The sequence below is a fragment of the Gavia stellata genome, chromosome 1, assembly GCF_030936135.1.
Source record: "Gavia stellata isolate bGavSte3 chromosome 1, bGavSte3.hap2, whole genome shotgun sequence".
Lineage (NCBI taxonomy): Eukaryota > Metazoa > Chordata > Aves > Gaviiformes > Gaviidae > Gavia > Gavia stellata.
The window spans coordinates 103,052,059-103,078,440 of NC_082594.1; the positions used below are offsets into that span (position 1 = coordinate 103,052,059).

The window sequence follows — 26,382 nt, forward strand, 5'->3', positions numbered from 1 at the left end:
GCAAGGGATTAAAGGCAGGTCAACTTTATCTCCCAGTAATGACTATCTCAATCAAAAGCTACCCAGTACAGTTTTTGTAGTGTATTTAGATTCTTTTGCTGAGTGGAGACGTGGGCTGTTTGACTCATCCTTGTTTCCCCTTTTAGATTCAGTCTATTTCATTTTTTCTGAAAAGAATACAGAAGCAGTGAAGTTAGGGCAGTTATGTCAGTAGAAAGGCTGCTAAGAATAGATGTTAATGAGTGTGTTTTGCTTATTTTTCAACACAGTGCCATATAATCAGAAGGCATGTTTTTGGATTTCATGTTCTGTTCCTACCTGTTTTCATGAGAGCTGCAAGTGTATTTCTATTTCAAGACTGTGCCAAAAATAGTTAATTATTTAAAAATGAATACTTTTTTCTTTTTTTTTTTCCTTTCTTTAAATGAATTATCCTGTCAGATCTGTGTAAGCAGCAGTGTTATATTTATAGCTGATGGTGGTGTACACAGAGTAAATGTAGAGCAAATGAGCTGTGATAGCTTCCTTTGTATTTTGTGTGTAGGGAGAAACAAAGGCACAGATTCATCCCAAGTAATTACAGTCATTTAACGTAGATTCCGGAGTTAGGAAGCTGGTCAAGGTTTCTTCTGTTGTTTAGAGTGAGGGGCAGGTGGTTCTGCCACTGTGCAGTTCAAATCGCCTGTCATTTGGATTGTCCTTCAGACAGCCATTCCTCCTCCTCCTTTCTTTCTTTTATAGGCAGAGCATAGGGTCACCAAGTTCCTAATTTAGGTGCTTCAGATAAGGGCCTGAATTTAGATAGCATGGAAGTGGGCAAAAAATTCTAAATATTTTAATGCCTATTACTTGACTGTGGTAAAATTGTGTCTACCTCACCGCCCACAGCAACCGTGAGTATGCCTACGCTTCTCTCTAGACCTTGCTGTGGTCACGACCCACTGTTCGTTTATTTGACTGTTTACCCATCTGCCCAACTCTTTTAAGCACAGGTAACCTGATTTAGATTTAATTTAGCAATGATTTTCTTTTGTATTACATCAGTAGTTTTCAGAAGCCCTTCTATAGGCTGTTTTTAAGGGTATGGCACTTTTTTTTTTCTTTCTGTAATGGTATAAAGACATACAACCCCCTTAAAGCAGTATAGTCTGCTCCCCTGAAATTATAAGAGTAAGGTTTACTAAGGTGGAGGGAACATAAGCTCTGTGTCCAGGCAACTTTGACCTCAGTGGAGTTTGCACTGACTGACTGCTGACAACAGAAGGACTTGACATGGTTAGACCAGAAGTCCTGCTAGCCTTTATCCTGGCTCTTACCTTTGGCTGTGCCTTAGGGGGACCTTCCTTGCCAGCATGTGAGACAGTGTTGTTATAGCCTCCGTTGCAGGGGACACATCTGGTGTTTCAGGCCATGTGATGGGACAGGGGACACACTAGCTCAGTTGAAGCTGTCCAGCGTAAGGCTCTTGTGCAGGCTAGGACCAGCGAGATGGATTGTCCCTGGCTGTGGCTCTGTGCTGCAGCTGGCTCTCTTCCTCTGTGTCCCTGCACCGTAGGCCTTGAGCAATGAAGTGGCAGAGAGGCTGCTGCAGTGAGCAGCACTGCAAGTAGCACAACAGCCTCTGGATCTGATGCATACTGCCCCAGCATGTGTTGAAGCAGGTTCTTGCGCCCTGACTGCTTGTAGAAGTCTCATATTCCAAATGCATGGGAATGAATGTTCATAGCGAAATCACCATGTGCTCGTTGTCCAGTCTGGTGGACAGGTGTTTGCAGCATACTTGAGTGGGGTGCATATGGCATCTATCCCATACATACGGTCAGCGTGAGGGCAGAAACCAAGTGGAGTTGTACTGGGTTTGTGCTGCAGACAGCAGGTGAGAGGAGGAGAGGCTTTGAAAAGACAGGAGCAGAAAGAAGTTGCTCTCAGCTGATTTTCCCAGTTGTGAGAGAGTAAGCCATGTTTTGCCTCCTACTTTGGTCATTCTTAAAGCCCTCTTTTCTCTGCCCCAGGACTGCTTCTTGCTCTTTTCTTACAGTGCCTGTGTGCATCTGGCAAAGCTCAGTGGGTTTCATTCATCACCTGTAACATAGTCATGCCTCACCTTTCACTGCTCTTGCTGAGAGATCAGTAAGCAAAACAGCTGTGATGAAGACACTAGGCCTTGGTCCTAGTTATGCTGAGGTCAGATGATACAGTCTTGGGAGATGTTGTTGTAAAAAACGCATTCAGTTTTACCCTCTGTTACGCTGTTAGAGCAGCCCTGGTGAGCGGGAATAAGGCCTCTTGAACTCAGGGGGTGAGAATGGCAGATATTTCTTTTCATCAACCTGCTCTTCTTTTTTTCTTTCCAAGAAGAAGAAAACATGAAGTTGCTATGCAAAAAGTTCTGTGCTTTTTTTGGGTTTTGTATTTTAGTTGTTCTTTGTTTTTTTACCCCCCTTCGGTTTTCTGGACAGGTTTTACGTGACAGCGGAGTGTTTGAGTACACGTGGAAGGAACTTTCAGTTTGGCTGGAACACTTGGATAATACAAAAGAAGACAAAAAGGAAGCAGTGATTCAGTTTTTGGAAAGGGTAACAACTGTTCAAATTAGCTGGATAAACAATGCCAAGAATAGCATTAATGGAAACTAATTATTTTGTTGCTATTGTTGAGAAACCTGTCAAAGATCAGTGAATTAATTCTGAGAAAAGCAGTGTTTGTAATTCTTTATACAGCGCTGACATCTTTCTTGTCTTGGGTGGGAGGACAGTGAAATGATTTGGAGGAAAATTAAATCCGGAAAGATAAGTTGTTATTACAGCATTGTTGATATAAGGGTAGAGTGTTGCGGGGGTGGGGTGGGGTGGGGTTGGGGGGGTGGTTAGCTCTTATCTTCTCTTTTCTTCTTGTGGCAATACCTGCCAAAATTATCAGACCTGAGTAAATTTTAATCTTTTACAAGAAAAGTTGACATTTCCTGTTTACTTTTCAGGATGTTAAATGCCCAGTGCTTCCTTTTCATTGCAGTTTCTCCAGGGACTCACTCTGTGGTAGCATTTTAGGTGTGGAATTGCAGTGGACATTTCTTTTTCCATCAGACCCAGTGTCCCATGTACAGCACTAACCATAGGCAGATTCCTGCAGAAGTATATGGAAGTTGTCCTCCTAAAACTTTCCCAGCTTCCAACCACTTTTAGAACATAGTCTTTCTTAACAAGATATGGTTCCTGTAGACTTAATAGCCTGTGCACTTACGTTTCTCTCTCAACCTTTGTTAACAGATCCTGTTGAAACTGGTGACAAACCCCTATCCTTATACAGATAAAGCAGCAGACGTTGTTCAGGAAGCCAGTACGCTCCAAGTTAATATGTTTAAACAAGACTCTGATAACGTCAGCATCCCCATCTCTCACATTGACGGTATGTGGTGATTCCCTCAACAACAGATAATTCCAGCACTTCGTGCTAAATTTTTCTAGCACAATCTGCAAACTGATGACTGATAACTATACAAATCCTGCTTAAGTAAGAACCTACAGGATTCAACTTTCCAGTTGTGTTTAGTATCAGAAGTCTGAATTGCAAAGTTACCACTTTACCCCCAAAAGTAATTTCTGATGCAGATGTGCCATTTTAACAGTATTTTAAATCTCTCTTCAGGCTCCTGCAGCAGCATTTTCTAACTAAAATGAAAACTATTACAGTTCCTTTTCCTGGGGCTGCTCATATCTGTTCATCCAGGAGGAAAGGGCTGGGGTGCCCAGGGAACTTTCTTACTCCCAGGCATACAGCTAGAATTTTGCTGCTTGTGCTTTCTGGGACCAGTCACAGCCCTACTGCAGACAAGCTCAAAATTCTGCAGATGTGGACACTTGGACAACTTATCAGGTGCTAGCTGTTCTGCTGTAACAGTCCATGCATAGGATTTTGCAGTACATAAACCTAAGATAATTGAGGTAGTTTAACACTCAGTACCAGATGGATCAGTTGCCTTGAGTTGACTGTATTACAGAGACATAATGTCAGCCATGGAACCCACGGTATGTTTTTTGTATGTTAAAGCTGTCTTTTGACTCTTTCATGACCAAGATTTGGTTTTCTGGCTATATAGAGCTGAGAAGCTCTTCAGGGACTGCTCAGGATGTTCTTTTAATGGGGAAGCGGCTGCTTCCTTTGTACTTCCCCATACACATTTCCTGTCACTGTTACACTCTGATAGTCCTTACCTAATGCTGTCATGATAGCAGTAGATGATGCACCTCTTCCCTTCCCTTACTTCTGTCAGCTGCTCAGCTGTCTTGAAAGGCAAAAAGTAAAGTTAAGCACACAGTAAGAGACAGTGATTTTTACAGTTGCGTTTACTGTTGCATTGCTAGACAAATGTGTCTTTCATCCTCTTCTCTTCTTTGGGAATTCAGAAGCTGCCTTGTATTCCTGGACTGTTGGATTCTACCTCTGTTGTTTTCTGGTTAGTCTGAATCCTCTGCTTACATTTTTTTTCTTCACTTAATAGATGTCCTGGATATGGTAGATGTCCTAATTGAGGGCAGTGATGGCTTAGATGAAGAAATTGGGTTAACTTTAAATGAAGACGTGATTATCCAAACATTTCCATTCAGTGCTGTTGTCCCTGCTGCATTAGAAGCCAGGAATATACTGTTGCTTCAGATTAAAAATGGAACAGGTACAGACTTTTTTGTTTTTATGTATTGCCTATGCTAGCGGAGTGGAAGTGGGATCATTCTTACCCAATGAGCTCCTTGAGACATTTTTTCTTCACTGCAAGCAGGAGGAGGTGCAGATCCATGGTGTTCCCTGCTCAAGAGAGGCATTAAAGCTTATGAGGTGCTTCTGTCCTTTTTTCCTGACCCTAAAGAAACTTGCTCTTGGTTTCTGGAGTAGGGAAAATGGATGGAAATGTGGGCATTCTGTAAACTGCCATTTGACTCTAGGGAGCTCCTACTGTGGGAACACAAACTTGCCCAGGTTAGAAAAAGAGAGCCCCCCTTTCCCCTATGAGATGCAGGGAAGTGGAGGAGGAGAATTGACCCCAGACTCTGAGCACGGTATAGAGGGGACTGAGGAGCAGTGCAGAGACAACTGTCCCTGCATAGACAATCTTGGCCTGGAAGCAGTTGCGCTTCAGTAACAGAGTGTTTTAAGCACAGAGTATGCAGATTGTGAGAGAAAGGTGGTTTCAATGGCTGTAGGCAGCTCTTCCATTGAGACCAGTCAGTAGGGAGAGAGGACTGGACTGTTGAATAGAAAATGGATGCGTTTTCCCAAGAAAACTTCTTCAGAGATGAAGCTTCAGGGGTGAATGTTGCAAAGTTCTACCACCTCCTTGAGGAAAGGATTTGGTGGAGTGAGGAGTCACAGGGGCAGCAGTTGTCCTCAGTACAAATCAGTTCTCCTCTTAGGTGGTGCTTGGCTGGGGTCCTTATCCATCAAAATACAGACAAGTTTAGCAAAACACAGTAAAGGCAGAGTTAGTTCTGTGCTTGTCTGGAGGGAAATAGGCCAACCTGAGCATGTATCTTAAAGTGGGGTGATTATTTACTTCAGCAAGAACTAGTATATGGAGGATTTTTCCTGATACCTCGGTGGGTCAGGAACACTTGTCTAGCTTATCGCAAACACCTTTTAATCCTATTCAGTACTTTTCTAAATTATGCTCTATGGCCTGTTGCCCAGGCCTTAAGGAAAGAGGGTTGCCCTAGTGTCTGTGCTCATGCAGATTACTTCTGTCAACAGAAGTTTTAATTTTTTATTTTGCTTTTCTAGGAGCGCACATCGTAGAGTATCTTGTTGCTGTTTTCACTGACCTCCTGCACTCTCAGAGAGAACCCCTCGCCCTCTGCTTGATGTTCCAGCTCTATGATAAAGATCTGCAGTCCCTGAAAGTTTCTAAGTATCCTCAGCTCTACCAATTTAACCAGTACTATAAACTCTGGATACCCCAGCAATCTCAGGAACTTGTGGTATGGAATACCTGAAGTCACTTAAATGCTTGAGCCAGTATTACTGTAAAGCCTCACAGTGTATAAACATTTCCATCAGAAAGTGCGTTTACATTAAGCTAATTCTGTATTGCTTCTTGATCACATTGGGACACAAATTTGATCAGGAGCTTTTCTCTAATGACACAAGAAGTCTGTGCTGCGGTTGGGAAGTGAAGCCAGGGCTCAAGGGTTGTACACAATTACCCAGACTACAGGTCCTCGTCCGGCACAGTGTAACGTAATGTGTGATGTGGCCTGAGGAGCCAGTTTACAGTGGTTGGAGTTCACCCAGGTGTGGGTTGGGAATGCGTGGACCAGCTGTGCTAGGGATTGCTGTGTTTTTCTGTTAGCCCAGTAGTGACCATGTGCAGATTTGCCCTGGGACACCTTTGACTAGCCCTGTGATAGCAGGACTGTACACATGTGCTCCTGAGGGTTCAGTCCTGCTTTTAGCATAGAGCTCATTTCAAAACAGAGGTAGCTAAAGAAACTTTTGATTCATATTAATCTTTATTTTTCTTTTACCTTTTTTTCCATTTTAAACAGTTTAAAAAACGCAAAGAGCTATGCAAAGAACCTGCTGTGGCCCTGGATTCTGTATTTACCACTTTGCTAAAGCAAGCTTTTGAGAGAGGAGGCAATACCTTACTGGAAGATGATATCCAGACAAAATTGAGAGACTTGGCTTCCGAGCTTCCACCTGAACAGCTTTTGCTAGGAGTAAAGCATGTGTTGCTATACCTGAAATCCACAGTGGAGAACTTTGGCAGTGTAAGAGCAATATTGTGATGCTATTGTGGGTTTGTTTGTTTTATTTTAATGCAGCAAGTACAAATTACTTGGCTGTTAAAACATAAGGATGCAGTTCTGCAGCTTTTTCACGTACTCGGCTCTCACTGAGGCTATAGAGCACCAGACAAACCTGCACCTAATTTGTAAACAAATGTCTATCCTTCTAATTGTTGAGGAGTCTTGTGTTTACTTTGTATGGGTTACCTTACTGATCTGTGCGTAGTGCAAATAAACTCCAGATTTTAATCCAGCTCCTGGGTCTCCATAAGAAGCCTCTCCAGAGAGTGAAATTCATTGGCCTGTGTTACACCAAAAGTCGCAGTACAGATGAAAATCTATAAATATTTATGTAGCACCCTGAGACTTAGAACCAGGTTTCTACAGAGGGGAGTGATTCCTTCCCCCAGAAGAGGCAGTATTCTAAGAGGTTCTTAGTTAATTTCTGTTCCTGTTGGATAATTATCCTTCTGCTCCCATGCTTCTCTTTTTTCAACTTCCAAGGTGTCTGTATTTTCACAGCTTAGTAAAAGTTTTGGTCCTCACCTTGTTGACCTCTGTGTGGACCTGCTGAGCAGCTTGTTGTGCCGGGGAAATCAGATAGAGTTGAATAATCAGCAGAAACGAGAAGAGCATCAGATGGCATCAGATCTCTTTATGGATGAGGAATCTCTGATTACAGAGGAGTCTTCAAATGACAAGGTACCAAATCCTTTGATACATAGGCCAGCAGCTCACCTGTTAGTAAACTTTGATCTGATTTATCCTCTAGGGAAATAGTCATAAGCTTTGCTGAACCATTAATTAAAGCAAATGATCTTAAACATGAATGATTTTTGAGCACAAATTATGTTGATACATTTTCACCAATCACCAAAACGTGGAACTGGCTAAATGTGACAAGAGAACAGGGGATCTAGCAGGGATCAGGCTTTGCGAGTGCTGTGACTTGGTAATAGTCATGAGGATTTCTGGCATTTCAGTTACAATTAAAGCGCATCGGTCATACGCTCACTGTATAAAGGCTTGAATAGGATTTTGCTGCTTTGTAGAAGCATTACTGTAGCTTTTGCCAGGTCCTCGGAAGGGCAGGAAGTGAACAGGATATCATAGACTGTGTAATTCACAGTCGTATCGAAGGGAAACAGGTTGATGCAGAGAGATGCTATTAAGGTCTAGGAGGAGGACTTACAAACTTTGAGTATATGGTCTAGCAGTTACGAAACCACTATATGGAGATTTTACCAAGCTGCATCATCCATAGTCTCACTCCTGAGCTGGAATACGGTCAGGAGAGGTCCTGACAGAGATCACTCACCTTTGCAGAAGAAATTCTATTCCCTAAGCCTTGTGTAAAACCTGGTTATGAAAGTTATGTACTTGGAGGAGGGAATTTTTGCCCCCCTTTCATCTGTTCTTTGGATTTGTGGAGATTAGAATGGAACTGTATTGACAAACCCCAGAATATACAGTTTTTCCCTGGAAATGTGCTTAGACATGTGGAGAATTTTGAGTGAAGGCATGCTTCCCATATCATAAATGTTGGAAGAAAGATATTTATGTGCTTATAATTCATTAATATTTTTATCCTCTGACCAGTTAATAGACAATTTCATGTTCAGTAATTGTAATAGACATACTCTGGAAGGTAGGCAGATGAATGATTTATTTTTTTTTTCCCCTCAAACTATAATTATCCAGTCAGTGATATTGTTACAACCATTTGTTACAGATGCTAGAAGATACACTCATGTTGATTTTCAGACATCCTACGCTGGAGAGTTGGTTCCTGGCTTTAGAACAACGTTCTCTTCCTCAGCACAGTTTAAACCCTGTCACTGTGAAGCTCCTGTCAGCTCACCTCAATTCTGGTGTGCTCCAGCTGTTGAAAACGGGTGCCCCGATGTTGCAGAGCATGGATCACAAACATGTGTTATCGAAGTATTTTGAAGCTATCACAAAAAGTGTCTTGAAAGAGCTACAGGCTGTGGGGAAAGACAGAAGCCAGGTATCTCCCAAGAAGTCTCACCAGCTGGAGGCTCTGGAGGAGTTGCACATATACATGGCTGCAGCTCAGCTGAAGGAGATCACTTTAACCATGCTGCGACTTCCTGAGATGAGCTTGACTACTCAGAAATCTGAAAAATCCCCTAAAAAAGGGAAACAGTTAAGCTTCTATGGACAGATTTTGGTGCAACTTCTCACAGAGAGCTACCAAAGGCAGCCCCAACGAGGAGAACTACTGCTATCCACAGAGCACATTAAAGCTTTGGGGATATTGATGTCAGCATCAGCCAGCAGAGATTTGGAGAAGGTTTTTCTTCAGGCTCTCCAAAGCGAGCCAGTCCTTGCACATGCAGTCAGCGTAGAGGTGCATGTTTACTGCCTTAACCAGAGGTCAGAAACCTCCCTTGCCATTGTGGGCACGCTGATGAAACACTGTAGGACTCACCTGCTACAGTTTGAGCTGTGGTGTCTAAGCAGTGCCACTGCAAAGTACCTCAGGAAAAACATGGAGAGCTTTCTTCCACTCATTAATGTGTATTTGCAATGCAGAGACCAGTATGATTTCACCCGACCTTCTGCAGGTAAAGCCACAACTGATCCCCATGCGTGATTTGGGAGGCCAGATTCTCAGTATAGGCCTTAAAATCATGGATAAGTAGAGGTGATAAAAGTTACTTACCTGATTTATAATGATTCTCTGATAAACACCTGTGCAGCATAAAGGGTAAAGGACTGTAATGAAGCTTGGCTGTCACACTGAAGCAAAGTACTCTTACAGTTGCTGCTGCCTAGTTTTCTCTTTTGAAGCCCTTGTTTAATACTTAGTGCATGTGAAAATCTGTCTTTCTGCTTATCTTGGTTTAGTATAGGAGGTAAAAACTTTTTCTCGGGCATAGATAGAACACTGTCTGGTGAGTAGAATGCCATAGCCATATGGTTTTGCAGAACGTAAGCTTTCACTTTTACAAGTGTAAGAGTCCAAAACTTTCTTCTAAAATAAATCTCCAAATATAGCTTCCTACAGTAATGCCTTTCTAAGCTGGCAGTCCAAAACTTTCCAAACCACCAGCAGCATTAAATTGACAAGACTGTTAAATTTTCTACCAGCAGAACTACGAGTTAGGATTCAACTCGACAGAACAGGATCACTTTGATTTCATTTCTCTTATTGCATAGCAACGTGAATAGCAACAGAAACAGGCTGACTGTAGCGGTTGGTGGAGAAGGCTAGCTCTATCTAGGAGAAGTTCAAGTAGTGAAAAGATCTCATCAGCACACAGGAAGGTAGAGAATGGGAAAAGAAGGGGAAACTGCTGTCTGACTGACTTGATTTATAAGGTACCTGTTAGCTGTCTGTTGATCTGAGAGAAAACTTCCTTTGAGTGCAGGGTGGAAGAACTGGTAAGGTTTCATCCTTCCTGAGATGCAAGGACAAGGCTTCTTATCAGGAAGTTGTCCCTCTTTTGAAGGTCTGCATTGTTTTCCCATGTCTAATTGTTTCAGTTGTGTAGCAAGTGGTTGTCTGGTACATATGCTAAATAGTTCCTAATGGTGTTATGGAGCAATACAGAGTGCACTTCTCTGTAGCAGATTACCAGCTCAGTAGCTGCTAATTTCCTAGAAATATTTTCCTGGTAAAATTTCCTAGAAACTAAGTAATCTGGGCCTTGATTAGAAAAGTGGTTTGGGATTTTTGTAATTATAAGTCTGTTGTTGCTTAACACACTTAAATGGTGAAACCTGTGACCCCTACTCTCTCCAAACAGTTGTCTCAGCTGTTACACCTGTCTTGAGGAAAGCTCTGTGGAAAGAGCTCTGTGGTGTATTTCAAGACACAGAAGTGTCTCATGAGACTACTGTGAAACTGCAAGTTCTTTCGAAGTTGTTACCATCTTCAGAAAGCAAAGGGCTGCGAAACCTTACTGACCAGCTTCCTGCTGCTCTTGAGAAAGCAGGAAATAATGAGAGGTAGGCAAATCCAGTTGCCCTGTTTCAGGACTAGGTTTGTCCCGTAAAGCATTGTGATAGGTATCCGTGAATGCAAATATTGTCAACAATAATAGCATCCTCTCCTCAGCAAATCTGTCACTTTAATCTTTGGCTGCAAGACCTCTTTAGCTTATACAAAAAGCATGTTATAGCATTGAAAAATAAATAAATATCTTTCTGCAGTTGGACAGTGGCAGATGCCATATCTAGAGTGCTTGAAAACTCTGAAGAGTTGCATTCCTGGAGGAGACGCCTGTTATCAGCCTGCATGAAGGGGTTAATTGTCATGTACAACAGCAGTAAAGATGAAAGCAAGCAAGAAGTGGAGAGGTCCATGCTGCTGAGGCTGGAAGAATTACTGGTGAGACTTCTTTTTATCTGCATTGCAAGAATGTGACTGTGTGCACATGTGTTATTGTGCTCTAGTATCTTGGGTAAATATAGATTGAACTTTATTTTCTGTTTCATAGATTATGGCTTCTGTGGGCTTTTTATAGCTTTTACAGTGTTAACTTAGCCCTGTTAATCATTTCTAAGAAGCAGTTTTGAGTTTTTCTTGATGATGGCTTTCTGCTAACGGTCCCCTTTGAAAATCAGAGTTTGAAGTGTTCAGGAGTTAATCAAAGGTTGCCCGTGGATGTTTTTATTTATAAAAAAAAAAATTATAGAGAAATTTCCTACAAAACCCACCTGCCATGCCCTCTGAAGTCTGTGGCAGAAATCTGGTTGATCATAGATAGAAATCTGGACTTTGGTCATAAAAAACACTGCTTGATCATTCTCTCTACTGTGTTTTTTTTGTAGTTCGGTAAGGTAGGCAGATCCATGTAAGACATACAAATGACAGTCTCTGCAGGCAGCAAATGCCTTTGACCTCTTTATGGCTTCATGGCGAGTCTGTCCCATTTTAGGACATGACTGATTGTGGAGGATGGGAGTCTTGCAGGACCTAAGGGACAACCTCATAGTGTTCATCCTGATGGTGTTCGCAGGCCTGATGAAGTTAGCACCTACCATTACCGGGACTGCTGGCATGTGCAGCTGTCAGTCTTCTTAAAACTGACTGTTGTTTATTGTGGTTTACAGCATTTCAGGGAAGATCAGTTTTTGTAAAGAACATGTACACCCAGCTCACCCAGGTATCATATCTGTTTGCCATGTGCAGAGGTTGGTTAGCTTAAGCACGTTGTAGGTACACAAAAACCTAGTACCTGAGTAGCAGTCTCTTGCGCTGACTTGCGGAGTTTTTATTCCTTTCATGCTTGGGGAGTGTGAAGAGTTTCAAGACTGGTTTTTTGGTAGCTACAGACCAGCTTGCTTTTAAATTGCATACAGCCCATAGGCTCGCTTGCTCCCAGGACAAACAAAACAAGACTTGCAGTTTCATTTGAATCAGGAGGTAGGATTGTTGTATCCAAGAGCTTTCTTCCCTGTTATCCTTTGATTGTCCCACCCAAGTGTTTGGCTTGCATGTTGTTAGTGTGTCTGTTGAACAAAAATTCCTGGTCTTGATGATCTGTAGAAGCTCTATGTGCTAAACGTAAACATCTGTTTTTACTTACTGCGTGGACAGCGCTTTGTTGAAGAAGTGGACCCAGATGACTGGTACAGCTTTGTGAAGACAGGACTCAAGTAAGTAACTTTGAGATGCACCAAAGGTTCTGTAGGAGGTACAGTTCTGTTCACTTGGCCTTGTCCTGCATTATACTGGATACACCCTGTCTCCCCTGAATTCAGTCAGATCTGACGATGCTCCTTGTTTCTCAGGATGCACTTTATGTCACATCCACTGGCTTCATTGGAGCCTGAACCTGCATAACTGCAGGCAGATTTGGATTTTGTGCTCCAGTTAGCATAACTAACGTAGCTAACTAGATAGCTGGACTAGCTTCTTTTCGACCAGCACAAGAAGCTTTATGCTTATATAACTTCTTTTCTTTGTATTTAAGGTATTTCTTAAATACAATTCAGATGAAAACAGAATCAGATCGTTTACCTTTAAACCATTTAAATAAAAGAAATAAAAAATAGTTTAGGATAATCTTGGCTTCTGTGGAGGTAGAAGTGTTAGTCTGAAGGGTTGCTGTCTGAAGGGTTATTAGGCAAAATCCTAATCCTTTATTAAGATCGGTGCAGCTGCAAGTGGGACTGCGTGTTGATTCTCTTTTCTTTTTTATAATTAAGATACCAGTATAGCTTAAAAAAAAAAAAAACAGCTCAGGGAAAGAGGTACGTGTGTTCTCCTTTTTTTTTAATTTGTTTTGGTTTTACTAAGTTTGCTTTCTTTGCAAAGTTATCATGTCTTAAACAGATTTTTTTAAAGCAGCTTTCCTTTTCGTTGGGGTCTGACTTCTCTGTGATCCTTGCTTCTAAAGGTACCGCTACAGAGATGAAGCATTTTTGAAAGTCCTGAACATTGGTATTCAGTTATTATACAAGAAAGAATCCTCACTTAGCCAGAGATTAGTCAAGCTCTGCAAACTTCACATGATGGTCACGCAGCACTCTCTATTTTTGTCAGCCATACTGAGGTCAAGAGAAGAAGATGGCACAAACATCCAGACAAGAGGTATTTTTTTATGATGTTCTTCCCTTTAACTATATTTAGTAATGCTGTCTTTCTGGCATTATATTCTGTCTATCCAGTAACCTATCCACCTACATATGCTTGCAGAGCTATTAAACAATTCCAGAATATTAGCATTTGGTTTTAAATTCTACCTCTACTTGGATCCAAATGTTGCATTCATTTTATGGCTGCCAGTTTTAAACACTTATGTTTTCTAAAACTACTGTTTGTTTGTTTTTTAACCCTGTTGAAATATTGAATTGATTCTTTTAGTTTCTGTGAGGCTGTTAGTGTAAGATCACTGAAGTGCATATGGGTTCCGTTAGAAATGTGTGTGATGTTTAAACCTATTTTGAAATAGGTACAGAAGATTTTAAGTTGATTTTGCAAGTTGTATCAAAATGTTAATTTAATTGATGTGTATTTGATATTGCAACCTTTCACGAGGAATATCTTTCCATGAGTAATATAAATTGGGTGCTAGTTCATGTGTAGGATTGACTTTGTTTCTTCGTCTCTGCCAAGTGATATGTATCTGACCTCGAACCAATCATTTAATCTACATACACCTCAGCTTTTTCCCACTGTAGAGGGCTTTGAGAGTCTGTGATTGAAGGAGCCATATAAGAAAAGGGGAGGAAATTCTCAGGGCAGCATGTTGATAACAAATTCTGTGTATATCAGTGAGCAACATGTCAACAAACTTTGAAGTGTTAAATCACCTGAAAAGAGCAAAAAGCTCTTGTGAAGTCACAAATTTAGTGAAATTAAAAATAAGTAATGGATTTTGCTGCATACTGTATGTGTTTTACCTTTTGAATGCATTTCTGTAGAGCAGCAAGATGGATTCTTTGAAGCTAATGTCAGCAATTCAGAAACTTGGTGTCAAGAGTGCATTCATTCAGGCTGTTGTCTTTATGATGTTTTGTTTTGACATACATTTTATATTCCTATAGATACTGGGGGAAAAAGCCTGTGCCTTTTCAGATACTGGGAGTAAAGAACTCTAGATTCAGGTCTTGAATCTGCCACAGATACCCTATTTGCCTTTGAGTAACCTGATCACTTATTTGATCTGTTTCTTAACTAGTTATAAAATAAAGGTGGATAATTTCTGTATGCCCCAGGACAGAGTTCCTGTAGCTTGCTAACTAATTGGATTCTGCAGTGATGACCCCTGTTTAAATTCACAGTGTAGAAGCATTCTGATAAGTTACTGCAGCTGGGATGTGAACTTACAAGTTCTTGCTGTAACTTCTTGAGTAGCTTGGCGTGGTTGCCGGGATGTCTACCTTTACTCTGTGCAACTCTTGAGCTAATTTAAGATGCCTTCCTGGGTGAGGAGGGAGCTTCGGTATGGTAGGATAGGGTATAGCACTTCTTTTTAACCAGAGAGAACATGTATACACATGGAAAGTTTCTGCAGGGTAGTATGCCACATTGCGGACCTCACCTCACAATAACTTTTGTGTGTCCAGCTTGGAAAGACTATTTTAACTTCCTCAAAAAAAGTTATTCCACTTCAATTAAATGCATCATAATCATCCTTTAGTGTAATTGGGGAAATGGTTTTTGGCATTTATAGCGATAGATCTTGATCTAAAATGTACAGTACTGTGTGTGCATCTAGAGAGAGTATATGTGTGTGTGGGTATTTATATACACACTATCTAACTGAGAGAGCAACAAAGCTAAAGCTGTGTGTTTATTTCAGAGGCCTTGGTGGATATCTTGCTGACAGTGGTGAAACTCAGCCCTTCTCTCTGTGAGAGCAGTCACCTTGCGGTGTTGCTGGGTGCCTACGGGGCTACACTGAGTGCTGTAGGTAAGTATGTTAGCCTGGGAAAGGTACTTCCTACTAGATCTGGTTTTCATCTTCATAGGTGACTGACTATGGGTTTCATCTTGGTTTTTAGATCAGAAGATACTGCTACTGCTTCAGTTATATGAAAAGAATAATCAAAGTCTTATAAATTCCAGGTAAGCTGACCACCTTCCTTTTGACTAACTACACGTAAATAAGCAGTCTCACAATTGGCATTTTTCCAGGGTCTTATTTTTAACTGAGATAAACAGTGAGCAACGTCAAACCTAGAGGTGAATGTTGCTTTCGGAAGTATTTTTCCTATGTATTTCATATTCTTACTGTAATTCTTGTGTGTTGCCCAAACTTTTGGGTGTCTGTGGGTTGGGTGAGGGACTGTCTCATTTCAGTAGGTCCTCACTCTACATAGTAAGAACCCACTATAGGGATTTCATCACAGATCAAGGCCAGAGCACAAATTGCTAGTATAGGACTGCTTCCCCTTCCTTGGTCCCTTGGGATACAGGATTCACCACTCAGCACAGCCCTTCCCCTTTTCAATGATCTTGCCCCTGTATGCGTGATATTCGGCTCTGGTGCTTTGCTGGAGAGGAGAGGACTATGCCAATGGAGGAGTGATGTATAACCTCTTGCATTAACACATGTATTGTTAGTTTTGGGGTATTAACATGGCATCAATGCCTTCCTTGTCTTTCACCAGTCTGGACTGTAGCTCTCCTTTATACATCTGTATGCTTCATAAGAGAGAGCCATGTATTGTTTCTTTTCAGGCCCTGTGCCCAAGCAGTCCACAGGGAAGTCCGTTGCTAACAGTTAGTTCTTAACGTACACTGATGTTTTTGGTCTGCCTTGCTTAAATGCATTTTTCTGTCTTTGAGGTATGGGCATTAATATTAACAGCAATGCAAGAGTACTGGCTCAGGCAGTTGGAGCAGGACTGGACTCTGAATTAAGAACCTCCCTTAGCTTTGTCTGAGAATATAGATAATCCTTGTAGCCTGTGAAGGGGGACAGCAAATGAAGGTTCTTGTTAGCAGGTAATTGAAGTGGCTTTCAGAAGCTGGGGCTCTGGCACTAGCCTGTATCCTACATAAATCTTTACTGAAAGTGGTTGCAAATGGGAGGGTGTTATGTGAGGAGGAGACTAATTTCAGAGGTAGTTAGGTCCCAAAACTTCTGTAGCCTTTTAAAAGGAGAAAAAATTTCATGCTGTACCCTGAAGTGAATTGGTATCCGGACACTTGATTAGACTTGATCCCAGCGCTGAAGAGTTTGAGTGAATATAGAGAACATTCAGAAAAAGTGCTGTACATGCAACCCAGCAGAACCCAACTTGTGTTAGAAATGGGAGTCTTCAGGTTCTGGGTGATAAGAAGCCTAACACCATTCCTCCAACTGCCTCGCTGACAGTGGGGCATGCTGCTGGCAGTACCCACAAAATAAATAACAGTATCAATAGCACTTTAAGCACAATGGTAAAGTAAGTGGGGTCTAAGGAGCAACTTGGAGGAGGAGAGTAAGGATTTATATTTTACGGAACCACTGTGATACTGGATTGAAATATCAATTGCATTTGAGACAACCTTGTCTGACCAGGTCTTGATCACTGTCTCTTCATGCAGCTGCTATCATACTTAACCTGCATTTATAACTTAAATAAAAAAGCATTTTTTCTGAGAACATAAGTTCTGACTTGCATTAACAGGGTAGGAAATAGTTAATGAGACACCCTCAGACTGAATTTGAAAAGCTTTTGGATGGATGAAAAAGGTGTTGCCGGGGAAACGAATTCTAGTTGCAAGTTCCCACAGGATAATAAGTACAAGTGAAGGGAAAATTTAAATACTAATTCATATCTTCTGTAATTGCTTTTCGCTCAGTGCTAGCAGTCTGTTGACTAATACCTGTACTTTTAACAATGTTTAAGAATCCTGCTATGGGGTTCAGCCGCTGTGGAGCATCACAAGACTTGCAAGAGTCTAGGGAAGTCACTATGGCAGCAGCCAAGCATGGAGGAGATTCTGTGTCTGCTAGATCGAGAAAAGATGATGAAGACAATTCTGTCTTTCCCTCAGCATCGCCGTCTTCTGTCATCACAGGTGCTTTGGTTCAGACTGCTGAATTACCCTTCTTTTGCTGTAGAAAAAGAGCCTTTCACTTTAGTAATTTCTTTGTTGCATTCATGTAATATATTGCAATTTGTTTACATCAGGAGAGGCATTTAAATTCATAGGTGGGCTGGAATTAATTATTTAGGAGCACTTTTCAAATGAGTTGCAGTATATAGACCACATCTTCTCTGCAGGTGTGATTGTGCAGCACTGCAAGATTGCCATATGTGAGACCAGAATTTGACTTTTAAACAGTTGTTAAATTTGACTGTCCAAGGTTCCACTGTCAGTGGGCTTTTCAGTCTTTCATACAGTGTGCTAACATGCTTCTTTCTGTACCTGTTTGTACTAGTCAGGGGAATAGTTTTGGAACCCTGATAGTGAAAGCCAGGTTTAAACACAAGCATGTCTCACCCTGTGTTGCATTATATTTTGCAAGGTTTAGTATCAGCTGCTTTATAATGGGATGAAGTGGTTGGGGAAGTTTGAAACCAAGCTGGAAATTGGTGTTGTTCCTTAAAAATACTGGTTTGGATTTGGTTTCAGGAGGTACAAGAGTCACTATATAGAGATGAAAGTGTCAAGAGTCTTGATGACTTCTATGATCCTTGTTTTCTACTTCAGCTCTTCAGTGAATTGACCAGACCAGGTAAAGTGAATGTTTCTCTTTGATACTTAGTGACATTTTATTCTGCTGCAGGAGCTGCATGGCTCCCTCTGTAGCTCTATTATTCTTGATCTAAGAGCTAATTTGTGCCTAGCTTTGGAGAGAAGAAACATACATCATTTAACCACCTACTGCATTGTAATTTTCAGAATGACTTGAAAAGTAACAAGGTATAATTGGCATTAAAGTTTTTTTTAAATGGTTTTCCAAATAATGCAATGTATCTAGTGGGATTTGGCTACTCAGAGCAACGTAGCAGCAGATGGGCATTCCTGCCGAGCTGCTCTTGTCCAGATGACTAGATGCTCCCTCACAGCTCTTTTAAATGTAGTGGGTTAACCCTATGTAGAGGGACTGATCTGCTTAAGATGAGGAACTGGAACTGGAAGCCGCTTGGAAGAGACAAAAAGTAGACAAAGATTTATGTACTCTGATCTATTGAACAGCATTCCATATAGCGCAAAACCCAGCACAATGTAATTATAAAATAGCATAAGAGGGATCAGTAGAGAATATTCCCCACTGAAAGGTTGTCTTTTTTCTGGTGAATGTGTAGGGCTGTATTCTGCATCAGCTATGGTGTCACAGCAAAACAGGCGTGGGAGGGATGGTATCTTCTGCTGCTACACGCAATGCCCTACCTGCAACTGACAGGACTGCTCTGATCTGAGCTGAGTTTTTGGGAGCAGTAATCGGCTCCTTTCACCTATGCTGTCAGTGGGAGCTGGGCAGAGGTAGGGCAGGCTGGAGAACATGCTCTGCAATGTTGGAGGAGTTCTCTGGGCATAAACCAGAAGCCACCATTGCTGGGGAAGGGTGAAGTTGTTGCCTGACTAGAGTAAATCTCGTCAGGGGTATTGTTTTCTGTGAGGGACACCGTGACGAAATTGACTGGAGATCTGGCCTGTTACAGGCTGTGGTTATACTATAGGGAAACTTCAGCTAACTCATTTTCCATCAGACAGAGATGCATGGGGCCTTTGTATGTCATGAATAGGCCCGTGCTCAGAATTTTTGGAAAGTTTGATGAGATCTACATGGTGCTTGAAAACTAGTTGCTTAACCTCACTTCTCTTGTTTGACATGACCCTGCTTCACATATGCATATCCCTGCTGTACTTCACAGGCACACTGTCTAGAGACCCCATAAAGATCAAAGTGAGACAAGTATCATAAGGAATTTCCTAACCAGCTCTTTTGCTGTGTTGATTATGGTTAACCACTGTGTAGTTACAGCTGGATTTGGCTTTCCACAGCAGTAATACCAGAAGCAACTGACAGGCTGATAACTGTCTTTCAGTGAAATCATGCTTACAGTGCTTCTTTGTTAATCTATAACCTTATAGTACAGTACCCGTTTTGTGTGTTCTTAGCCTATACTTAGCTATAGTTGTAAACCACTCTGTATAATTTTGACAGCAGTAAAAAGAACTGTCTTTTAGTCTACTAAGGGAAAAAAAGGTACCAGAACTATTTGGCATTTTGCAGTAGGATGGATCTTAGATGATCCAGTTAATGCTGGATCTTTGGGATTGTTATTGATGAAGAGCATGGACAGCCAGTGTCTTTTGAACCTGAGTGTAATAGTTGGAAAAAACACTGCTGTCATGCACCTGTCATCATCATCCACCACCTGGAGGCCACCACCTTTAACTGGTGGGAGGGATCTGGTGGCTGTTGGTCAGCCTCAGCAGTGCTACAGTCAGCCAGCGAGGACAACCGCTTGTGTGGGAAGCAGTGGGGTTGAGGGAGCCCTTGCCCATTGTGTTCTTTAGGAGCTGTGGAGGCAGTGGCTATCCCGACTGGGCATAGGCTGACTATAAAACTGGAGAGGGGGAAAAATAGGTCTTTTAACGGCTCCATGCTGAGTGAGAGTCTGTGTCCTAAGAGGGGCATTTTTAAAGGGCCCAAGTGACTTATGAGTTCAGGTCCCATGGTGCTCCTAAACCACGTCAGCTGCTCTTGGAATTCCCGGTTCCTCTTTATTTATTTGCTCTTTGTACTGGCTGCACAGTGCCCTGTGCACAGATGTTATATAACTGCTGAATTTATAAACATAGACATATTACACAGTCTCTAGTGCTCACTGAGTAAAAAGTAAGTCTGGAGTCAGGCAGATAGCAAGTTCTGTCTAACTTTAGCTCTGATAAGCATCTTGTGGAAAGCTTTTCCATCATGATTCTCAAGGTACTTTAAACAAACTGTATGTCAGACATAGAATTAACTTTTTTTTTAATAATAGCTTGTTATTTTATGTTAGTTGTTGAACGCACTTTCCAAGGTCAGCTGGATGGAAAATATTTCCACTGCATGTTTTCAGTGAAAGAAAGTTTTCCAAATAAATCTTTCCAAATAAATCATGACCAGCATGAACTTTACTGCTGAAGCGAGGACCTTGGATTTCACTGTGTGGTACCACTCCATAAAATTATCCACTTTGTCTGTCTAGTTGGTCTATATTAGTAGTTCTCAAGAACTGCAGTCTGAAGGAGAAGCATGTGGTGGCTTGCTGTGAAAGGGCATACAACACATATTTGATCCTGTACTGAAGAGGGTTTGTTGTATAGGCCAGGGCTATGTGTGAGATGTGCATAAGTGATGGAGAATCCTCTGCAGGCAGACAAGTTTTAGATCATCTTTGCATGTTCACTTGGGATTCAACAGAAAGCCTCCATTTCCCAGTACTTACCTTGCACCCTTGCATCTTGCCTGAAGAGCGGGAAGTGCGGAGTTGCTTTGCCACAGCCAGAAGGTAGCAGAAGGCGTAGATTAGGTGTCTCTCTGGGCCCTGTTTCTCTTTCTCCTGCCCTGTTGTTGCTATTCCTCTCACCATTTTTACTTTGGCAGTCAGGTGGTGGCCTTGCTCAGTACCCGGAAGTAGAGGAGGCTAGAGCCGTATCTGTATGAGCTCTCGTGATGTGAGAGATATCCCATGATAAGAAATGAGGGATCTTTTTGCTCACTAGGAGAATGACTGAGGTGTTTTGCATTATGCCAGTTAAACTTGGATGTGCTTTGGTGAGGAGTCGTGTACGGAAGTGTACAGTAATTGCTAGTATTGAAAGAACTTGTAAAACCACACACAGAAAAGATCTGTCACTGCAGTTCAGTGATGCCTTTGCACTGGTCATGTAGCAGTGGGCTGGTTGGGAGGCAGTGCTGGGAGGTGGAGACCCTGCCATTGCCTGGCCCATAACTAGCAGAGCTGGGTGTGAAACTGCAAGGCACGAAATTGAAGTAGGAGTTCTCACAGTTGAGGACAAGATGAGAGAAACAGCCCAGCTGCTAGTGCAGGGACATAAATAATCTGTGATTTTTACATAAATATATATAAACTATATTTTAGTTGTCTGTGGGTGGTGGTGGGGGAGGAAATCAGTGGACCAAATATAGGTACTTGTCAGTAAGACTAGAGCCCCTTCTTAAATAGGAATATTTGTTTCTCAGAAACTTCCTCTTAACCTTGAGTGTGAATTACAAGAAAATACATGAATATTGTTGCTAAACTCAGAACCACAATACATTTGCACTTTAGCTGGTAAAATACAACTGAGGTGCCACTGTATTCCATTACTGGTGAATGGAATAGAGGTTTTACATCAAGTCATTTGTAGTCATAAGTGGGTAGAAATGGCACAAGCTCTTCAAAACACACAGCCCTTAAATGAGAAACTCTAAATCCTGATGGCAAAACGCTATGGAAGATAAATGTTAGATTCAAGGGTGTGTTTTCTGTTTGGTTCATTACTGCTTGTTGCTGGATTTTGTTTGTCTCAGAAGGGCATAGGGGTACAGTTCAGTACTTTTGCTTGGAACATGCCTTAACAGCAGAATCACTCATGCCTGCATGGTAGCAACTGGTGTGGCTAATGTTTTATTTATGTATTATTCTCCTCTCTGTTTTATTACAGAAGCTCTTTAGTGCAGATAGGCTTTTCATTGGCTATGCTGATCTTTCTTTCAGGCACAGACTTATCAGGTACCCAGAAAATGTTTTGAGGAGGAGAATTTTCCCTCTTGTTCTTCTTTGTACTTAACTTTCCTGAAACAGTGAGATATGTGATGACTTTACAGAATTTAGTCCTAACTTTGCGTGGTCTAGCAGGCAGAATAGTCTCTGTCTCACGTAAATCATAGAATCATAGAATCGTTTAGGTTGGAAAAGACCTTTTAAAATCATCAAGTCCAACCGTAAACCTAACCCTGCTAAGTCCACCACTAAACCATGTCCCTAAGTCCCTCATCCACACGTCTTTTAAAAACCTCCAGGGATGGTGACTCAACCAGTTCCCTGGACAGCCCGTTCCAATGTCTGACAACCCTTTCAGTGAATAAATTTCTCCTAATATCCAGTCTAAACCTCCTCTGATGCAACTTGTGGCCACTCCTCTTGTCCTATCACTTGTCACTTGGGAGAAGAGACCAGCACCCACCTCTCTACAATCCCCTTTCAGGTAGTTGTAGAGAGCATTAAGGTCTCCCCTCAGCCTCCTCTTCTCCAGGCTGAACAACCCCAGTTCCCTCAGCCGCCCCTCATCAGACTTGTGCTCCAGACCCCTCACCAGCTTTGTTGCCCTTCTCTGGACACGCTCCAGCACCTTAATGAGACTAACCACATTAATTTCAGCTCAGGTAAAGAATTCCTGTTCAGAGTGATTTGCAGTATGCCTTTGTTAGCTGAAGGAGCCTTCAGTGTGCAGTGAATTAAGTTTGTAGGGGTAGATCTAGAAATTGGTGTTTATGAATAAAAGTTTTGTTAAGGATTATAGTGCTGTTACATACTCTACGACATGTCAATATAATGCACTGGGTGTTTTTCTTTCGTTTTTTTTCCCCTCTTCCCACACAGAGTGTGTAGTGGCATGTCACAAGTTTGTCGAAATCAATGCCCTGGGTCTAACAGTAGCTGCCCTTAGCAGCTATGATTCCAACATGAGAGCAGCCGCATATTTTGTCCTGGCTTCCTTTCGTTCTCATCTGGAAGGAGCTCGCTTTCGAGAGAAGAGTCAGGTAAGACTGAGCTCAGTTGATAATTTGCCAGGTCAGACATTTTAGGTCATGGACTCTTATGGGAGAGTTGCTGCTTTACTCATCCATCTACATGCACATGGTGAGAGAGCTAAAAAGAAGCTTTTTATCCTCTATTCCATTGTTTCTCCTCTGCCACTTTGTGTTTCCTCCTGTTATAATCAATGGGCAGAAAAAGGGGGGAAAATGTGTTATAGAAATTCTTAGGAATTGTATTTGTAGGAATGGAAATCCTGATGGGATTGGTATTTTATTTATGCCCTATGAAATATCCTAAAAGCTTATTTATGTATTCATGCTCTCTTGTTGTATTTGTTTGGGTTATGGTTCAAGCTTTTCTCCCCTGGGCTCTTGTGCTGCAGTTGCTCTATCTCTTGGATGCTGTGCAAAATGGAATCAGGCAGCCGAACCTCAGATTTACCTTCTCTTTGACCCTCTACATTGCTCGTGTGGCACAGCAGATTCTGAAGCCAGGTACTGTAACGTACTGTGCGTGTTGAACTCCTGGGGTGAGTCACTGTGCATGGAGTAATGTCCTTGACCGATACTGGAAGATGAGATAGCTTGTGACACTGGTAGGAACCATGAAGTATGCTCTCCTGCGTTTCAGAGAAAAAGTTTCAGCGCTTGTGTAGACTGCCTTACTGGAGAAGTGGGAAGTGCCATTTTGATTTGTGTACAAAACCAGTCTGCTCCATCAGGGATGAAGCCACTACCTCCTCTTAATTTTGGGGTGGAAGTGGGCAGAGGACTAGATGAGTGAAACCAGGTGAATATGCGGGTCCTGTTCAGCAGATCAGAGTAGGTTGGCTCGAGTATCCTTTTGTCCTTAGACACTGAATCAACATAAGTCACTATTGCAAAGGAGAATCATAGCATTGGGGAATAGTTCAGTTTGGAAGGGATCTTGTGAAGTCTCTAGCTAAACCCTCCACCCAAAGCAGGGCCAGCTATGCAGGCAGGGCACTTTGCACAGGGCTTTATCCTAGAAAACCTCCAGACTTCTAGACTGATCCTAGAAAACCTTCAAGGATGGAGACTGTATAGTCCCTCTGGGCAACTTGTTCCACTGCTCGCTGGGGACATGTCTGTAAGTTAAAAATCATGATTGCCTAACATGAAGTGTTAGGCTTGAAATGTGGACAGATTTGCCTGTCACTTTGCTGCAGATTTCTGTTTTATCAATGAAGTAACATTGGATTTGCTGAAATCACAGCCATGTTGGATGTTTATCTTCTCACCTGCTTTGAGTGCACGCTGAATGAGCTTTTCATTTTCGGGAAGAGAAGAGGAGGGACGGCCAACAGTATAATCAGCCTTAGAGCAGAAGGCCTCCTCACTGTAATTAATGAACTGTTCTGACAGCTAGCTGAAACACCGGAAAATACAGGTTCCATTTATTTTTCTGCATGGTTGTGTATTGTGAACGTTGTCTTCTGCCACAATAGTAATTGTTTCTCTTCACAGAGGAGCACATGTATATAAAGATAAACAGATTCCTTCTGTCACACCAGTATTTGGACCTGAGGAAAGTACCAGGGTTTTTCCAGCTTTTCTACAGTTTTGATTTCGAGGTAATGTAAAAATTTCATCTTAGGTATCCACTAATTCTTCAGAAAATAATAGAAAAAAAGCCATAAAAATGCAATGAAATCTTACTGTTCCATAGGTAATTAATTAGAGTCATCTTCATTTTGGTTTATATTGGTATTAGAAGTATTATTTCAGGGTTTCTTTGTTGTTTTCTTAATAGTAACCATAATGAAATCATGAGTTGTGCTGTGCGTGCTCTGTAAGCACAACAAACAGAATGTTTTGCCCTAGCTAGCTTACATTCATATTTGAGTTTAGTTTATTAACAATTAGTTCAACTAAGGTATTTTAGAAACGGCAACTTTTAAAGTTCCATTATCAGTGCATATTTGGGCTGCAGAGTAGCTGTTCCTGATGGATGTTACTGATTAAATTTGATAGAGATTAAAATTGAGAAGTCCAGAAAAAGCTATTAAGCACTGTGCTGGCACTGCCAGGGAACCAGATTTTTTGTGCTCTTATGAGCAGGCATTATTTTGAAATGTCTGATGGTGGTATTTTCCTTATGGCTTCTAGTACAAAACAGAACGTGAGTGGATTCTCAGATTTCTTGGAGAAGGGCTACGTGATAAACATTGCTACGAGCTTTATGACTACCAGAGGATTTTCCAGGTCATTATTTCCTTTTTCAACAGTCCTTTGTGTGATGAGGGCTCCCAGGTAAGAATTTAAAAAAAAAACCACAAAAAACCACAAAAACCCCCCAAAACCACAAAAGTTTGCATGATTTGGAGATCTTAAACAAATACAAAACAGAAAGAAACAAATACAAAGCAGAAAGGAGCAGTTGGCTCTTCCCTTGCCCTCTTGAAAATCTGTTCCTTGTTGATTTTGTGTATGTGTGGAGGGGGAAATAATTGCTTATGTCTAAACTAGAGTCACATCCTTGTCCCCTGAAATTGGAACAGGTCCCTGCCATCATGGAACCTCACTCAATTTCATCAGCTGATAGTCTGGCTGTAGTAGTATTTCTACTGCTTCGTGGAAAATATTGCAGATACCACAGTTTTGCTGATATGGTCAAGGCCTTTGCTTTTTTAGGTCTCCTTATTCCCTAACCACCATATTACCTGTACAGTGCTTTAGCAGGAAGAATACTCACATGCTAGAAGGTGTCCTGTTCATAAGCATCCACCCTGAGAAATCCAGTCTCTTAAAAATATCTCAGTTAGGTATCAACATCTTGGACAAAAAGAGAGTATGTCTTGCTACCTTAAGACTTCTTTTTAAAAGTAGCATCTGTGTGTATAAAGCCTTGAGAAGATAATGTCTTTTCTTCTCTGGGATTGCTAAGAACATGTGATGTAATACATTTTAACTCTAAGTTGATCAGATCCCAGATATCAGTCAGGTTGCTAATTATATTCTTCTGAAAGATTGATAATAATTAGGTCCTGACTATATTCTAATTTTGTAAGAGAACAAATTATATTTTCTATTTCAGAGGCGTATTCTGGAGATACTACAAAATGCTGCCCATGTCACCAGAGCTGCCTATGAGCTGATACAAGATCACAGCCTCCTAACCTGGATACTGCACATCTTAGAGAAAAGGTAACTAGGGAAGTACTAGTGAAATGGGAAAAATTTTACTGTCCACAGTAGAATAGTTATGCAACTGAGTATGAAAACAAGGGTGACAGATACGGAGATGGCCTGTCAGAGGTTGTGACGTTTGGCACCTAGGGCCATACTGGCAGAACTTGCCGAACTGAAACGTTCCCTTGCATTTCTAAAAACAAAATCAAGATGCTTTCAGGTTGTAGTAGGAGGGATGATGGTGGGGGGCGCTTCATGTTTTTGATAATGCTTTCTTG

At 41.6% G+C, this 26,382-nt stretch overlaps 1 protein-coding gene across 1 annotated transcript in view; it reads left to right on the forward strand.

The window, feature by feature from the left end:
* URB1 (URB1 ribosome biogenesis homolog) overlaps positions 1–26,382 on the forward strand; it is a 59,667-nt gene that overhangs the window by 24,807 nt on the left and 8,478 nt on the right. Inside the window, exons 16-35 of the mRNA XM_059816683.1 lie at positions 2,460–2,576; positions 3,267–3,405; positions 4,499–4,669; positions 5,770–5,966; positions 6,534–6,758; positions 7,299–7,478; positions 8,509–9,364; positions 10,550–10,751; positions 10,956–11,133; positions 12,346–12,404; positions 13,148–13,341; positions 15,056–15,166; positions 15,258–15,321; positions 17,094–17,265; positions 17,824–17,926; positions 22,794–22,954; positions 23,335–23,446; positions 24,440–24,546; positions 25,082–25,225; positions 26,010–26,119. Coding sequence (XP_059672666.1) covers positions 2,460–2,576; positions 3,267–3,405; positions 4,499–4,669; positions 5,770–5,966; positions 6,534–6,758; positions 7,299–7,478; positions 8,509–9,364; positions 10,550–10,751; positions 10,956–11,133; positions 12,346–12,404; positions 13,148–13,341; positions 15,056–15,166; positions 15,258–15,321; positions 17,094–17,265; positions 17,824–17,926; positions 22,794–22,954; positions 23,335–23,446; positions 24,440–24,546; positions 25,082–25,225; positions 26,010–26,119 — 3,602 coding nt within the window. The remainder of the gene's footprint in view (positions 1–2,459; positions 2,577–3,266; positions 3,406–4,498; positions 4,670–5,769; positions 5,967–6,533; positions 6,759–7,298; positions 7,479–8,508; positions 9,365–10,549; positions 10,752–10,955; positions 11,134–12,345; positions 12,405–13,147; positions 13,342–15,055; positions 15,167–15,257; positions 15,322–17,093; positions 17,266–17,823; positions 17,927–22,793; positions 22,955–23,334; positions 23,447–24,439; positions 24,547–25,081; positions 25,226–26,009; positions 26,120–26,382) is intronic.